Source organism: Zootermopsis nevadensis, unplaced genomic scaffold, assembly GCF_977971745.1.
Source record: "Zootermopsis nevadensis isolate Lab colony 2312 unplaced genomic scaffold, Znev_1.0 Znev_ptg000006l, whole genome shotgun sequence".
Classification (NCBI taxonomy): domain Eukaryota; kingdom Metazoa; phylum Arthropoda; class Insecta; order Blattodea; family Termopsidae; genus Zootermopsis; species Zootermopsis nevadensis.
In genome coordinates, this window is record NW_028259138.1 from 10,467,117 (window position 1) to 10,485,252 (window position 18,136).

Below are 18,136 nucleotides of genomic sequence, written 5' to 3' on the forward strand. Positions count from 1 at the left end.
TTATCTTAATTATAAGAAATTTTAAATATTGTGATCAGACGGATTAAAATAAATAATTCTTTATATGAATATTAAATCTTTTCATTTAAGCTTATAATCGAGTGTCATTTCATTGGCCAAGTTGTACAGTTGTACTGCCTTCTTGAGACTATTTTACACTGCGTCACCCGCTAGGATACTTCCTGTATCCTACAAATTACGATATTGAGGGTTCCAAACAACGCTGTCTTGCACTTGTAACAGAACTTCGTATTTAGAACCTTTCAAGAAGTTTTATTGCGTCTGTCCAGGTTACAGAATCAGTTTGTGTTGGCCAATCCGTTAACATTTATCTGTATCTATCATCGGCGGTCGATGATTTTTTTTTAAATCAGCGACTCTATCAAAAAATAATTATTCATTTCGTTGCCTGTCAGCTGTCATTTTGACAGAAAGAGAGGGCGAATGTACCCTTTAATGTGTCTTTTGAAAGATTATTTTCGATTAAACATGTTGTCTGTTTGCTGTCTACGCATTAAAGTGAATTAAACTCACACATGGCCAAAGGACTCAAAATATTTGCGCATAATTTTATTAATTAATGAACATCAAGCAAACTTCTGCATGACTGTCTTCGGATAATAACGGTGCCTTATATCAAAATCTTTCATAAAATTAATAACATGTGAAAATCTAGATTTCAACCCTTAAGTTAAGTGGGCCTCAAAATAAATTAAATATACACGATAACTCTCTTATAATTTAAAAACCTAGTTTCGGGCACTGACGTGTTTATGTATGCATATTGGTTTGAAATTAAACAAGTAAAAAGTCGTCGTTTCATATTAAGGTAATGTGATATGATAATATTAAAAAACAGTAAGGTTTTCTCGTCCTTTTTATGATTTTTTTTTAAATTGGTAACTTATTAAGTGTAATATTATAGCACTGTTACAAGCAGTGGCCATTTCTTGCGGGGACTATGGAAAAGTCATACAGAACACGTGAGATTTCATGTGTTTTCTGCGACGAAAATAAAGACGAATGTGTTCTGGGATGTTGAGCCATGTAGTCTGGTAGAAGTTTAATGACGTTTCAGAGGTGCGTACCGCCTTTATCATCACCCTAATGATGTAGGTTGTAAGCATATCTGAAACGACGTAAAATTCTACCAAACTACATGGCTCCACATTCCAGTAGACAATAATCTTCATTCATAATGCATCACCTCCGGGCCGGTATTTGAACGTGGGAGCTTCCAGAAACAAAGTAGGGGTGCCAACCACCACACTGCGACGTTCATTTAATAGCAAAACATATTGTACTTCATGTAAGAAGGAGTTTCGGATTTCTGAGTGCTGTTATTGAAGTTAATTTACAGTACTAAGAATTTCGGTCCAATATCGTTCTATGAAAAGGGTAATGTCCTAAAATTACGCCTTCTATAATTAGATAATACTGTTGTAGCATCTGAATCATATCTTTCTTTTCTCTTTACAGTGGAATTGGCGAACGAGTAAGTTCAAATTGGGTCTCAGATGATATCGTCGCAACTGTTTGAGGGAAAGAGATTTTTCCTCGTAATAAAAGTTATGGAGAAGCAGAAGGAATTTATTTGTGCAAGAAATCGTCCTCCGCGTTTCACAGTCAAGACCCGCTGTGCGAATAGAGAGTCTTCAACGTTAAATTACCTTCCGCAAACATAAGAAGTTTCAGTGGTGCTGAAGCAAACAGGGTTCATGCGACGTGTTAAAACACTGAGCACTCCGCTCGCTGCGTAATTTTACCTAAAATAAAATCAGGGATTGAAAAATCCCTCATAACTTGCCCCATAGGCTAGCCATAATAACCACGATTTGATTTCGCTTTTCCTAGAGGACTTTGCTAAGAAGATTAGGAATCTTAGCAGTAGACTTAAACTCGTATGATCGCAATTTCCGACAGTTCTTCCAGTCTGTTAGTTACTTAATTTGTTAATTGAATAAACATTTCCTTGGATATTATCCATCGTCTAGTAAATATAAAACGTAAAACGACGTTTCGGAGATGGGATTCAATCTCCGTCTTCAGGTTCCTACACAGTTGGGCCCACTAGATAGAGCTAATCCCTATCTCCGGAGATAGAGTCTCATCTCCGAAACGTCGTTTTACGTTTTATATTTAATAGACGATGGATAATATCCAAGGAAATGTTTATTCAATTGACTCTTCACCATCGTCAAGAAGTTTTAGATTTGATATACTTAATTTGTTAGTTCGTCCATATTAATTAAGTCCAGACAGTCTTTGGTATTTTATTTTTCAAGCATTTGGATTTATGTTCGTCTTGAACATTAAGGAGCCAGGTTTAGCAACCATACAGGCTGACATGCACATCTGATGTTGTTACAAACAGATAATGCTGTCAGTTCTAGGTGCCCGCCCTCATTGAAATTCAAGCCAGTCTTCATTATGCTTATCTCCCCAGCATGAACTTATAGCTCTTTAAGCTGTTAGTTCACCTCAGTTTTTTCTTACGTAATTTAATAGCAGATCTCGTGTGGCTGGCATGCCCGATAACTTAACTCACGTTTTTATGCGTTCTTTGCACGAAGTGCGTAGCGATAACGCATTATGGACTGGTCGTGTATGGCCGTCCAGCCGATACGACTCTAGAACCACTGGACGGATTTGGATGACGACCTCAAAATCGTACTTTTAAATATCCTACGAGCTGTGTTAACAAAATGGCGGATGAGTTAATTCGTGATGTGGATATTGAGATGATGCGATCTTGAGGCCAAAGTGGGAACTATCGAACAAGGTAGACGTAATACCTCTAAATTCACGTTGCAAAGAACGCGTGAGGATATAAAATGTATTCCGGTATGGAATATACATTCCGAAAATGTTATATGGTAAGTGTCTTGCGATATCCGATTGGTCATCCAAGGAGATACGCCACTTGTCATAATCATGTTATAAAAAACTCTAGGACGAGGGCACGAATATGGCTGTAGTTCTGATAAAAAAGAAATGAGGATGGACCAGTATCAGCTGGTGATATTTCAGGTTCTCACAGCTGCGAGTATGAAGATTACTGTCTTCTGGGATGTTGCGCTGTACAGTCCGGTAGGAGATCACCGACGTTTCATAGGTGCTTACTGCCTCCCTGATGATGGAGACAATATGCAGTTATTAACGTCTACGTCAGGCTACACTGCGTAACATCTCAGAATAAATCTGCTTTATCAGCTGCTTCAGTTATTACCGATAACATAATGATGTTGATGAAAAATGACAAAGAACTATTTCCACGTTTAGTCGAAGATGGAGACAGGACGCTGTCGTGGCCGATATCAAGATATCCCGACTTTCTGGAGCTCATCACAACTAAATTAATATTTTTGTCACAGTGCGCTGCAGTATGGCATTTTTTATTTTTATACACCCGGTAAATGCGCTCTCCTCATTAAGGACCACTAGTTTACATATTTGCCATCTGTTAATGATGAAAGCGTTTCTGCACCCTGAGCGGGATTCTAAAATGCAAATTTGGTAACTAACATTGTCAACATCGCCTCATTACAAAGACGGGTCCCATTAAACTACCTGTGTCACCCCCCCCCCCCCCCCCCCGCATACATGACAAGCCGGGACGATTGTGTGGGGAACAGTTCATGATAATCGCTGGTATGCGTTCTGTGTTTACTTGCATTCCATACACAGTGTCCATGTGTGTTACTTGCGATTTTGAGGGCCCCCTGATGGCCTTTCATTGCACATGCAACGCATTATACTAACATTGTATTACATACAAATGCATTGAGCTTAGCTGATGCACACGGACCGGCGACAAATACTAACACACGTGAGAAATGCAAGTTCGATAATATTATTGAATGTTTCATATGGAACGAGACGAATAGAGAAGATACGTGGTAATTATTAACATGAATCACAGAAAGTAAGGAGAAAGCGTATGAGAGACGCTTAAAAAAAGATTTTGTGGCCGTTGCACCAATCGAATTTTTTTGTTGAAAAGAATTTGTATTTTATTTAATATTATTTAATCTTTATATGCATGAACTGCAACAATCTAACCTAACCACGAAGTTGTCTGTAATTGTGTTAATTGGATTTAAATGGCTAGTAGTAATTTGCCCATGGCTGCTTTTGAGCGTCGGATTGTACTACCAGTAGCTTCGTCAGTCAGTTAGTTAGTTAGTTGGCTCGATTGCTGTTACTGGGGATACTGGAAACGACCCGTTCTTCAAGTGCCTGAGCACTGCAGGTCCTAACTTTCTTCGTTGGCTCGATCTATAGACATTCGGTAGGACTCCTTGGACGAGGGATCGGCCCGTCGCAAGGCCTCTACCTGTACACAGGACAGCACAACACAGGAAAACGTGGACAAACATCCATGGCTTGAGTGGGATTCGAACCCACGTTCCCAGCGACCAAGCGGCACAAGGCACACGCCTCAGACCGTGATGCCACTGTATCATGTTTCTTCTTCTGCATCAACTTTCAGATGTTGAAAGATGTGTTAGATGAGCTCGATGCTGTTTTTAGCTCGGTGCACTGTCAACTGCACTTGTTCTGACGAAGTGCGCTGTCGAATTGAAGGCCCTGTCCCTCTTGCAGGGACGGTGTGGCGCACTCCCCTGGCGTCTCTGGGGATCACCAGCTGGAGAGGTTGAAGAACCTCACCCACCTCCTACGTCACACCTTCAGTAGCCAGTTCGTGTTCCCGGTGCTGGGACACGACGACCCGAACCCAGGATTGCACTTTGGACAGGGATACAGGGACGTTGCCAACTACTGGAGACCGTGGCTGCCCACCGAGGCGATCCAGACCTTCAACAAAGGTACGAAGTAGAATAGAAAAAGAATGGCCTATGGTGGACTTTTGTTAGGACGGTGATGAAACTTCAGACTCCTGAACAACAATACATTTTGTTTTTATATTTATTTATGGTTTACTTAGCGAAGCTGTGTGCATCTCAGTCTACACATACGATAGCATTCTCATATATAAAGACCTCCTAGAGATGTATAAATTAAGACTGGATATAATAATTAATTGTTTAGAGAATGGCTTTCCTGGTGACGATACCTGGCTTCAGTTTCGATTACCTAGAATTTCTTTAACATTATCGACTGTCTTGTACTGCAGTCTCGCATAACGGAGTGAAGTTCACACATTGGTACCTCCCCGTTTCTTTTAGAAACGACTCTAATAGAAGGCTGAGATAGGATGTGTCAAGACGCTGATACCTTTTGTATGGCTTCGGAAATCCTGAGCCTCTTCGTAACAACATATTTCACCTTGATCTGCTCCTCACCCCTCCCCTTTACATGGCATAAATTTGCATGCATCTCTATTTAGAGAAGAGTAGAATGTAGCAGACGGAAAGACAACGTGAATCGGACTTGCCCTATTCAAATAGTTTTGCCCCAGTTCAAAGATTACAGTGCAAAGGATAGCGAGAGCTTTCTTACCAAAACTCATGAATTATTTATGAAAAACGATTTTTTTTTTTTTTACAAATCAAGCGGAATATCTATCCACCTGCATGTTTTATCAAATGTTATGTGTGCAACCAGTTTTAAAGATGTTTGAATGGATCAGCCCTAAATATAATAGAAACATGCAATATGGCCTCGTTTATGCTATGTTTGAAGACTCGTGACTATTGTATTTGGAAATTGAAGATCGCCTTATCGTACAGAAGATCCCTTTGTGTCTTATGTGTATGTTTGCTGAGTCTCAGGAAGGCATGACAGTGGATTCCGATGTACTCGCGTCGAACAGACCAGCTCCAAGCGAGTGGGCAGATCCATTTCAGTTTGTCACAGAGATGAAGTTGAAAACGATGCCTTACAAATTTGGTATCATGGCCACACTTTTCTGTGCTCCATAGTATCGTCTAAGCAAGCGAACAGTTCGTTTATAATTTTCATGTAAAATGGTACCTTTGTGTTATTGTTGATTTCACATCATAAACCTTTCTCTCATAGCATTTTTTTTAATTTCCGAATTTACGTAATAACTACCTGGAATCACGGGACCAGTCCCTGAAAAACTCATATTTTGTGAGGATCGTATCGATAAGTAAGACGAGAAGTAGACACGAGTTTCGAACCTGCGTCCACCACGTTCGCTGGGCTTAAGGCCGTTCAGACGGCAGCCGACTACTCCGTCCACGGCGAACGTAAGCCTCAGTTAGCTGGCTAACGATGTTTTATATATCAACGATTCTGCTGTGTTCCAATATATGTTGCAGCACTGAACTACGAAAGATAGAAAACTTTTTATTTTATTCTATTTTGTTCCCCTCCAAAAAAAATGTTAGTCGGGTAAACACTGTTAACTTGAATGTCCATCCCTGGTTTAAATGCGGTTCTGACCTAAGCCAAACCCACGTTACACGTGTGTTCGTTTTAAAATCAAAAATATTTCGCTTTGTTTTAGTTTAATTTTGTATTTTAGGCAAAAAAATGCCTTAAAATTGATATTTTCAAGACTGATTTTTACAGTTTCTTCGACATCCTGTTTTGACCTGTAATACTGTCATTTGCGTCTGAGTAAATAAACGAATTCAGTAGCAAATTGACATGAATTCGTATGATAAATACAAGGTTTTGCATTTGACTTAACTCCAACAGTATTTGAAAGCTTTGATGACAGTATAACAGGACAAACGAAGTCTTTTTTAATGTTGTTATTAAATGTTAAAATATTAACATTTTAATATTTTTTAACATTTAATAATAATATTTTATTGTGATTTGACTGATAAAATTGAGCAAGTATATATTCAACACAATAATGACGCAACATTATCATCTAATGTTGTATTTGTTAATAATTATCGAACTACTTTAGAGCAGACACTGAAAATGACCGCCATCTTCCCGAAGACATAAATCCACCCATTTTAGTGTGCTTTACGCGACTTTGTGAAGTGTTTCTGGATCAGTGTTGGCAACTATCTATTCAATATTATATTTCACAAACAGCAGCAAACGATTTCGATGCTTAGAAAAATGTTGGAGTGTGAACACGTGTTCACATCTTCATAGCTCATGAGCGTCTTTCGTGAGCAGCGGCCTAGTAACTCTGACTCGAGTTTCGCTGGACACTCCTTACTATTTTACAGGAAGCATTTGCGCCAGCTCATCTGTGGTGTCAGAACACTAAAACTGTAAGCGTCCTTAGTTATAACACATTCAGTGTTCGTGTTTGTGCTGCATTTTATTTCATATCAAGATAGTACCTGTTTTTCTACATAACACTTTTGTTTCCCCCTGTAACGTATAAACAGGTATGCAAGATGAAGATAGGCTATTTTAAATGAGTGCACGGAATCACAAGCAGGAGATCTGCCGTGTTGATTAGGCGTTTCCAACATTTCTATCCGCTTCACCGAAGGAGATTATCTGCAAGGCCCGTGGCATACTTTTACTGTTAGTCCAAACTACGGGTCTCGAGACCTGGCATCCCGCCCCGTTACATCCAAACGTGCGTGGTTAAACTGACGGCACACTAGCCATATCCGGCCTGAGACCATTTGTAACAGACCCGCGTTATTCGGAAGGATTTAAAAAATGTTTATTCTTATATCGTCGGCTGTGTTTGTTTACTAGTGCCAATTAAGCTATTGACACTAAAACACTGTCATAAAATTGACGTTTTCCAGGTAAGAGTTGTATTAAATACAATCTGTACCAGAAACAGATTCACAATAATATGTATTTGTATAGTAATCTATGCACATTTTAATATAATCTATATTTCAGTGTATACTGTGGGAAATTATTGTTTGTCAGTACGTTTTGTTGTTGAAAAATAACGAAAACTATGATTTTTTTAAAAATTTTCCTATGACTTGTTTCTTGGGTTTGACGGTAAACTATTAGATTAAAAATTGCTCTCAGAGAACTATTTTGCTAGGTATTAAGAAACGTTTAAAGATAGGACAGAGTGGAAGGTTCTTGTTATGAATTAGTTTGTAGTTGCCAGTCATTTGTTTCAATATTGCACCGTTGTTTGTTACAGTCCTGTGTTTTGTCGGTGGCTACCGAGTTTCACTGCGCAGGAAACTTGTTAGACCGTTCTCACAGACTTACTTCCGTTAACTGCGTACGAGAGAGGTCCATTATGGATATTTAGCCTGTTAATACTAAGGAGCATATGAAACATGGTTGTCACACGCTACCTGTAGTCTGCATGCTAATTATATGGGAAAATTATGCACAAACGAGAGGTACAATGGCAAATCAAAAGTGCAGTGCCCTGTTTACATTTGTATGCAAAAATTACGTCATTGTTTGGGTTTAAACATTAGTCAAATGACTCTTAAAGTGTTTTTGAAATAAACTTCAGATGTAAACCGCATGAGACAGAAATTAAATTCATGAAGATTTCTGTCTTCTGGGTTGTTGCGCCGTGTAGTATGGTAGATGTTTACCAACGTTTCGGAGGTCATACTGCCTCCGTCATCAGGGCGATTCACCGCAACAACCCAGAAGATAGAAATCTTCATACTCACCGCTGTGAAAACCTCAAATCTTACAAACAAATTCATGTTTCTCGATGTTGCGATGCCACAGGGGGCTACTACACGATCGAGCGGAAACTTCAGAAGCTACGGCTTGTGATGCTGAACACGAACCTCTGTTCCGACATCGTGGGGAACGAGGAGGACCCGGCGGGCCAATGGGCCTGGCTGGAGGAAACGCTACAAAAGTCACAGCGCAACAGGGAGACGGTAAACTGATCAAATATGCTAAATAATGTGTGAAGCCTAAGTTATTCAAATTATTCTTTTGAATTCCCGAATTATATTATCTTCAAACGTAGCTGATGATCATATTTGTCTACCAAGCACTCAGTCACCTCTCAAGATATCCACAGATTCTATTTGGAATAAGGAAAAATTGTCATAATAACGGAAATAATTTATTATTATGATACTTATATTTAATAATGGTGATAAAAGTGACTGTAATAATTATGTAGGTAAACGCTATCAGCGCTGTAAACTTCGTATAAAATTGTATCCATCATTCTTCTGTCTAGGTTAACGTAGACGAAAGTATTGGGCATCATCATTTTGGATTTCTACGTAATCGATCAACTAGATCACGTAATTTTTGCTCTTTGGATACTTGAGAAAATTGGAATAAAATGGCGAAGTACGTCAATCATTTAGAGATTTTAAAACTTAACCAAGTTAGGAAGGAAGTAGTACACAGCATTCTTTCTAAATTCAGTGTGCCAGTGAAATTATAATAATAATCCGTGGCTTAACAGCTCCAGAGAGCCAAAGCCGACTAGCTGGCTGCTGGCCTCACGTTCACATACCTAAGCAGAGGTGAACGATCATCCAACCAGATATAGGGTGACGTGTGGTCAGCACGACGAACCCCCAGCCATTGCTAGCTTTCCTGACCGGATTACGCTACTCATTGTAGCTCCCCAATTTCCTCACGATGCTGGGTTGGCACCGGTCCCATACACTGGTCGAAAATCTCATGAGAAAATTTCTTCTCCCCCGAGACTCGAACCAGCGCTCATTACGTATCGCCGGTCCGAAGCATGATGCCTCAGACCGCGCGGCTACGGCGCGGGACCCAATGAAATTAGTTAGGGTAATTAAAATATATCTAAATTAAACCTAGTGAAGTATATATAAATTAATATTTTCCGATGCATTTTAAATTCGGAATTGTCTGAGACAATGAGATATCTTACTGGCATGGAGACGCTCGCATATGCGGAAGAATATTATTAAAATTTGTCTTATATAAATTTGGTGAGTGTTGGAAAGATTTCGGTTGGCCCAGGATTGTGAACGCTCTCATGTTAGTACCGCAATTGACCTTTTGATCCCATGGAAGGCGGCTAACTCCTTGACTAGCTGTGGGACTGTCAGCCCTTAAGGACTCTGATCCATGGAATTAGTCGCCTCGTGTATTTCAGATTTAGGGACAGCAAGTCGATCCCTGTCTAAGGTGACGACAGTTTGAATCCTAGATGTCTCCACGTGGGATTTGTGGTGGACAGAATGATAATGGGACTCTGTGTCTCTGAACCCTGTTCTTAGCCCTTATACCTGTTGTCCATAATCAGCATATGACCGCCCCCGAGGTGAGTGAGGTGTGTGATACGCTTGGTTGTTTAGCTTAAGACAGCTTCAGACTGCGATCAAAGCAAAGAAGTTGACTTGAAATGTTATACGACTATGTGGCAATGGAATTAAATTTGAGAAAACGAGTCTATGAGAGTGAAATACCGTGATAGTTTCCAGCGGATGGTCCGCGGACCCCTGGTGGTTCGAAAATTCTCGTTTGCGTTCTTCATATATTGCCATAACTCGTAATAACGCTGTTTTAAACGTGTAAACTTATTTTTATTTTCGTTTCCTTGTAGGTATTAAGTATGTTCCTTGTGTTAAAAATTATTGTAATTTTACTACGTGCTATGTAACTACGGTTAAGCCTACTTAATTTACGTTAACCGCCAACTTGGGAGTTCGGGATATTCCTGTCAACTTAATTATTTCATGTCGTCGTGTGCATTTGGAATTGCAAATATTGACTGTGCAATTGTTTCCTGCGCATAAACATATTTTAACACGTTTTAATAATTAGATTTGCCATATTAGGGGAGCACAGGTCAAGGCGATCACACTTAACACTCATTTTAATATAATTATTATAAGAAAATATTTGGTCGTAAGCTTTATCATTCAAGCACTTTGTGCATTAGTTATCAGAAAACTTTGCATCGCTATTTATTTAAATTTGTTGCCTTTTCCGTTGCATCAGTCATTCAACTTCAGTATTTAATAATCGTTAATTTCAGAAGTCATTAATTAAATTTGTATTATTGTTTAGCACCCTGTATTATCCCCAGGACCTGCTTATATCTTCGTAAGCTGTTGAGTTCATGTTATAAGTTTACTGCTTACTTCCTGAGTATTGAATTCTAATATTAAGAAAGCTATATTATAAAAGTTAAACATTAATATTCCATCGTCATAGTTGTCATGGAAGGCCCATACATCGCTTGTGATTGTAGGATACTGAATATTAATACAAGCTGTAAACGATAAAATTTGTATCATTTTAAAATTGATGTTACGAACCACTCACTACTCTACATTACAAATTGTTTGATGTCTGCTTTATCGCAGGAGCATGCTATTACAGTTCACGAGCTCTTGTATGTGGGTTGGGCAATTGATAGTTTGTCCATAGCAATTAAATGTTTTGAATTTTAGAGTCACAATTGCATATTTGCGCCCGCTTTTACAGTTTGAGTTTCATATTCAGGAATTTCGTATGTCAATTTGTTAAACGAATTAATTATAGTGTTTGTAATTTATAATATTTTAGTCGACAGTAACTGTACGGTGCCTAAGCGTAGCTTCATGAAAACGTATAGGTGAAATGGAGGTAAAATTCCACCTAGACTTCGCCGCGTGGCGTAAGAAGGTCTTTTACTGGTTTTTGAGTTGCATTCGATGTTATTTGTATTTGCAGGTCTATCTGGTGGGACATATGCCTCCAGGGGTCGACGAGCGACAGAACGGTGGCATATCCCCCTACCATGAAGTCTTCCAGGCGAGGTTTAACCAGAGGTACCTGAGGCTTGTCCGAAAATATTCGGATATAATCGTGGGTCAGTTTTTCGGACACCTGCACTCAGATTCCTTTCGAATTGTCTACAGCGACACTGGTAAGATTAGTCTCAGGTCTTATGACTCGTGTTTCATGTTTCTCCCATTTCTAACCTAACCTAACTTGCCAGCGTCCCAGTACGACCAACTTTACCACCAGAAAGAAAGCCATTGGACTGTAAACTGGTTGGCGGTGCTGATGCTGAGGAGATCGAAACTCGCTTCTAACGCGGAATCGAACTCCGGTCGTAAATTTTCTTTATCCGTAGATGTACTGATTCGGCTACTCGTTTTCTGAACATAAAATTTAGCGTAGAATTTGAGGTTTTCAGGGCGGTGATTCCGAAAATGGCTGTCTTCTGTATTGTTCCGCCGTGTACTCTGGTAGAAGTTTACTAGCATTTCTGGTGTCCTTGTTTCCCCCATCACCAGGGCAATGAGTCACGCATTTATTGAATTCTGAAATGTATCAGGCTCAAAAAAAATGCGTTAAATATTGAGTTTGTTGTTCTATTTATTATTTTTTTATTGGAGAAAATCCGAAGGAATTGAAATCAGGCTTTCTGACAATAATCTACACGCCACGGAGTAGTTTTCTCCGATGCGCTGTCGTACCACGTAATTAGATATCAGGCAGACTCAGATTCCATTATTTTTCACCAGAACTAGGTTACCTCCATTTGTCAACGTATTAACCTACTGGACACTACACTACGTCTCTTACCAAATATGTCTTCAGATTTCGTTTTCTAAAATCCTCAGAAATCGGAGTATAATCGCAAGACGGGAGGATGGAGTTGGAGGCTGTCGACTTGTATACAAAGACACTGTAAGGGCACTTAGAATTCCAGCTTCAACTCGTTTCCGTCTGACAGAATCACTCCCCTTTCAATTCAGTGATACATCGACATTCCGACGAGAGACCTCCGGAATGCCGTCGAGTTCTTCCGGACGCAGCCTGGAAACTAATTAGCACAAGTGACAATAGTTCACACAGGTCATTTATCGACGCTGTATGAACTGCAGAAGTTGTCATCGAACAAAATTAAATGAATTAATTCAAAAGGGTTGAAAATGAAGCAGCTGTGTTACTCCCCAATTTTACTTCGAATCCCGTTGAGAATGCGGAGTTCATAACTGATAATAAACATGACACTTTATTATGTAACGGCGGCGTTAGATGACCTGCGAATTAGTCAAATTAACCAAAAGCTTTGACGGAGTAACACTATAAAACCAGTGAAGATGGAATTAGCTCGGGTCATGTCCATTGGCGAGCTTTGTTTGGTTTTAGTAATGTTGACATTTCGGGTTCTGCTATCGGATAATGTGGTTGAACCAATGGTTGTGACGGTGAGATTACAATTTCCCACCACAGAAAATTTCAAGTAGGGCCAACCTGCCCTCATTGAATTCTTGTATTCTTCAAATTCGAAATACTTCGCTCCAACGCCTTGTTATTTTTCACACATGCGTTATTTAATGTTCTTAATATTAAATCGCCAGATAACTGCTCCTCAACAGTTAACAGATAACAGTTGCTCAACAGATTATTTAATTACCAGACATCGTATTCAGAACCGAAATAATTCTGAGTGTCTGAGTCACGAGAAAGTAAAATTCGTTGGAACCGTCTCACCGTGTCTAACGTGTGTCACACCGACCTATGATAACGTTAAACTAACCTCCTAAAGAGGTTGGACTATATTCTCCACCCGACTATAACCCCGAAGAAAGTTCAAGAATAGAAACTGGGGTGGGAGGGCTTATGGCCGTTCTGAATATAATGTTACTGGCGGGAAACGTCCCTTTGTGGAATTGAAGTCCGACTGTATCGGGCAGTTTTCGAGGACTTTTTCGAGTTTATTGAAACCCTGTGTGTTATAAGAGTGACGGGGCTGAAAGAGACTGCCCCATTTCTGTTCATTCGGCTGGCAACCAGACTGCGGATAGCAGCTTACATTTCCTTGTGCATTGAACGAGAGATTAAAGAAACATTGGTACATTGCATCTCCTCTGTCCGCAACCCGAAGGTAGCGACATCTTAACTGGTCTAGCGGTCAGAACGCTGGCCTTGTAATCCTGGGGTCCCCGGTTCGATTTCCGGCGGTTCCCGAATTTATAACTTGTGTTGGGCAAGGCCGTGGTCCAGGCAACACGACGTTTTCCTCCGGGGGCTTCCCCGGTTTCTCCGTGGCATCCCAACAATTACTCCATTCACACACAGAAGAAGGCAATGGCAAACCACTTCTGGATCATCTGCCAAGAACGTATATGAACAGGTCCCAGTCCGAGAAAAGGATGGAAGGATCCTGTTCATATGGACCTGTCGTCAGACAGAACACTAAATAATAATAAGATGAGGTGGTCTAGCGATTATAACGCTGGCCTTGTAATCCTGGGGTCCCCGGTTCGATTCCCGGCGGTTCCCGAATTTATAACTTGTGTTGGGCAAGGCCGTGGTCTAGGCAACACGGAGTTTTCCTCCGGGGGCTTCCCCGGTTTCTCCGTGGCATCCCAACAATTACTCCATTCACACACAGAAGAAGGCAATGGCAAACCACTTCTGGATCATTTGCCGAGGAAACATGAACAGGTCCCTATCAGAGGGGAACTTGCGAGTAGATGGTGTTACTTATCATGATCATTTGATCTCAGATATTCCGTAGATAATTCTGTAACTTGTCGCTCTGCCTGATCAGTTTTTCTTGTAACAGGAGACAGAATACAGCGTAGCTCTGTGGGTGGGTGCAGTCAGTGTGAAACCGAAGCAGAAGTCTCCTAACCCATTGGATCACATTCGCTGTGGCTTCAAGCCGCGTGGCTGGCTGCTGCTACGCGCGCTCCACTGGGTTCAGTTAATTACGTGTCCCTCCCACTGTTTCACAGCTATCAGAGACAAACAGATACATACAGAGTTTTGATAATACGGTCGCCTGATCGCCTGTGGCGAGTTGATTTTACGAACTGGCAAGCAGAAATTTACAGTAGTCATTTATGTTAACTAACTCTGTTTAATTTCGTTATTCTTTAATTCATGTTAATATATTAGCAGTAAATGTAGATTCTCTGTTATGTACGTCGTAGAGTGGGCAGTTAAAAGGAGGTTAAATATGCTGTAAGCGCATACGAAGTGATAACCGAGCAGATTACAATACTTATAATAAAATTAATATGATTTTTAAGTTTTGGTATTATATTTTGTTTCTTTTTATATGGAGAGCGAACTTCACAGATGTTCCAACCTGAAAGTAGAAAATGTTTTTCGTTGGTGTTGAGACGTTAAAAACAAATTTAGCTTATAATAAAAATTTTCAGAAGCTTTGGAATGAATTCATTTTAGTTTGGCGGATGAAAATCTTAAATTCAAATCGGTGACACGTTTCACCTGCAGTCGAAAGGTACTTGGTTTAGGTCGATTTTGTTGACCCTTTTTCGTCCTATTCCTCCGTTAATACAGACAGAATTTGAGATTAACCTTACAGTTGACTAAAACCGATTCCCACTTTCCCGATTCATCATTCGCGTTTGAAGCTACATAACCTCAGCGGATGATACAGCATCACAAAATAAGCGAATAAATATCAACTCATTCACATAGAGGTAGATGCTGAGCACCAACAGTGCTAAATAGCCGCGCCTCGCGTATCAGCTGGTTGTGTTAGTTGTTACACACTTATCGCCTGCGGGTTCCGCCACCCGCCACGCTCGCGAGTGAAAGTCTTTGCCGAGCTATCAAGGTGCAACGTCACGACGCGATCGATTCCTTGTGGAGCTTTAATGTACGTATAACACCCGTGTAACTTACGGCCCTTCACAGGCATGAAATTTATAGCAGAGCAACTCTTGTCAAGGAGCGCTACTTCATATTTCATCTCGTAACAGATTATAGAGGGAAATCGCGGTGACAATTCCCTTTCAGTGGCAGCCCTGCATGGAATAAATCAATCAGAGAAGTCGAAGATCAGAGTAAGAGGTAAGGGGATTTCGATTCATTGCATACGCTTCATTCATTACATTTCAAACAGTTTACCTCCTGACAGCGCCAAGCCATTGATGGATGATGGCAAATGTACCAGTGAGTTTCTTCTTATTGCAGAAATGAATCTTTCCGCCCCCGATTGAATCTGTGACATCAATGTTATACTCATTAAACCCTTCGTCACGGTGTAGAGGTTAGCAATTTTGTTTCATAAACGTAAGACCTGGAACTCGAATGTGGCTATCATGGCTTGGGTTTCGTAGTGGGTTATTGGGTAAAGTGACCGTCAGAGACACTGGCGGCTGAGTTTGGAAGCTTCTACTACCGTGTGCCTACGTGAGCCAATCAACATCAGAGTTAGTTCAAGCGAGAAGCAAACACCTTCGTGTCGTTCACCTCAACGCCTTGAAATACTTACGATCGCTTCCTTCCGCGTCCTTCACGATTCATCACTCATAGACACAGATGGCTATAATGTCCACGACGCGGAGAGATAGTCGTTAAATAAAGACATGACCTCCAAGTTTTGTTCTGCAGCCATGTTCGTAAATTTTACCATAAACTTTTCCTATGAAATCGAGGTGTGTGTATGACCTATCTCGGTGCCCAATTTCTCCAGGTCGCCCTGTGTCGTGGATTTTCCTCACCCCAGCTGTTTCGCCCAAGAAGACTCCCAGTGGTGCCAACAATCCGGGACTACGGCTGTATAAGTTTGACACCGACTCTGGACAGGTAGGTAACCTGGTTACTTAATGAGACGTAGTTGTTTTTTTTTTAGACCGAAGCACACAATTTTGTAGAGAAAGATTGTTCAAGATTCATCCGCGTTTAATTGTATAGTCACGTTTCAAAATATATATCTATTTCCAATGTCCAAAGTTTTACACTAGCAAGAAGATTCACAGACCTGACATTTATTTTAAATTAATGTTATCGTATTTATTACATGTTAATTTATTCGCTCTACAAAAGGTATAGTTTTCCAAAACAACGATGCATTTACGTAAGAAATTGTTTTAAAATTTAAATGTCGGATGATTCGTCAAGTACACTGCAAATTTGAGGCTGCTTTAAACTCTTTCTAACAGTTCACGTATGTCATCAATATCTTCATCTTATTTGCCTACTGACAGTGTCGTTTGATAGAGGCATTAATTTGAGGTTATGGGTGCCTTTCTTCCTACGCAATATTTGTTATTTTAATTGCCATAGGCACCATGATAGAAAATAGATTATATTTTAATATTTTTCGCGCCCCACGCTTTAATAATCCTGATTTAGAGCGTGGATTTCGCATCTCAATGTGAAGGGATTGGACTTCCTGTTTGTTCCGATGACTGGAAGAATGGCAGGTTGGTAACACTGATTTTTCTTCTTGAAAAAAAAACAAGAGATGGCTGTGATGTAGTACACGCGTTTTCATGCGGCAGCACTTGTCGCTAACTTAAATGATCGTGGTGCCAGCAAGCCACTGTTTTCGAAGGTACAGATCATAAATTAGAGTCCTATTGGTTCGTCGCGTTATTTATCGATCGTCGCACGGGGTTTGGCTACGTTACCTTGACACTTTGCGGAGAAGATTGTATTAAAGTGCCTCACTGACTTTGGATAGCACAAGATAAATTAAATGAGTTTGCATTACTAAATAGATCGATGAAGTTGACAGTCACTGTGACCTCAAGATCGGCGACTAACTTTCCGATCTGCAAGGTGTACCCCAGTGTAAATTGCATTAATTGGAAGGTCAAATCGTGTCCTCTGATGCAGAAATTTAGTTCGCGTATTTGATTTTGCCGGGTTGATAAAAATTCTGTCGTGTGGTGGAAAGATCTGGGAATTTCCCTCGGAATATTTAAAATCACTCCATTCTGTCATAAATTATCTGTAATCATTTTATTTTATTTAATTTGCTAGTGAACATTTATGATTTGTTTGTCGTCACAGGTTCTGGACTACAGACAGTATTATCTGGACCTCGATGCAGCCAATCGACAGAACGTAGCTGAATGGCAGCCCGAATACAACTTCACCGACCATTATGGCTTGAATGAGGTTTCGGCACACGAACTACATAATCTGGTCGAAAGCTTTGCGGTACAAGAAGGAGCAACGCTTTTTTCCAGGTACATGATGTGAGATGACTTGTTCCACTGTCAATACGAAGCTGCGAATGACAGTGTCCAATTATTTAGCTGGTCAAGAAATTCGATGTTTTTATCGAATCCGAATTTCTTTCGCTACGATTACTATTTGAATCTGTCCTCAGCTGCGTGCGTTTCTTGTCCCCTCCACCAACCATCTAAAATTTGTATATGTACAACCTATTTTAGAGTTCAATAACCCTCCATTTTTCCCACAGAATGTATTAGTTCCATACGATTCTCAGAATAAACAGGATTACCTTTAAACAGCATTAAGCAATCGATCTTTGTACTGGAGACTTCGTGTTTTCTTTCAGGTAAGAACTGAATTTTTCTGTGTTATTTAGATGAGCTTTTCTCGG

General features: G+C 40.2%; 1 protein-coding gene across 3 annotated transcripts in view; it reads left to right on the forward strand.

The window, feature by feature from the left end:
- The window catches only part of LOC110828980 (acid sphingomyelinase-like phosphodiesterase 3b), a 433,816-nt gene that overhangs the window by 412,824 nt on the left and 2,856 nt on the right, over positions 1-18,136 (forward strand). For all 3 annotated transcript variants that reach the window (XM_087343675.1, XM_022062239.2, XM_022062241.2), the window contains 5 exons: positions 4,606-4,829; positions 8,578-8,735; positions 11,515-11,710; positions 16,253-16,365; positions 17,578-17,756. In XM_087343675.1, the coding sequence (XP_087199801.1) occupies positions 4,606-4,829; positions 8,578-8,735; positions 11,515-11,710; positions 16,253-16,365; positions 17,578-17,756 (870 nt within the window). The remainder of the gene's footprint in view (positions 1-4,605; positions 4,830-8,577; positions 8,736-11,514; positions 11,711-16,252; positions 16,366-17,577; positions 17,757-18,136) is intronic.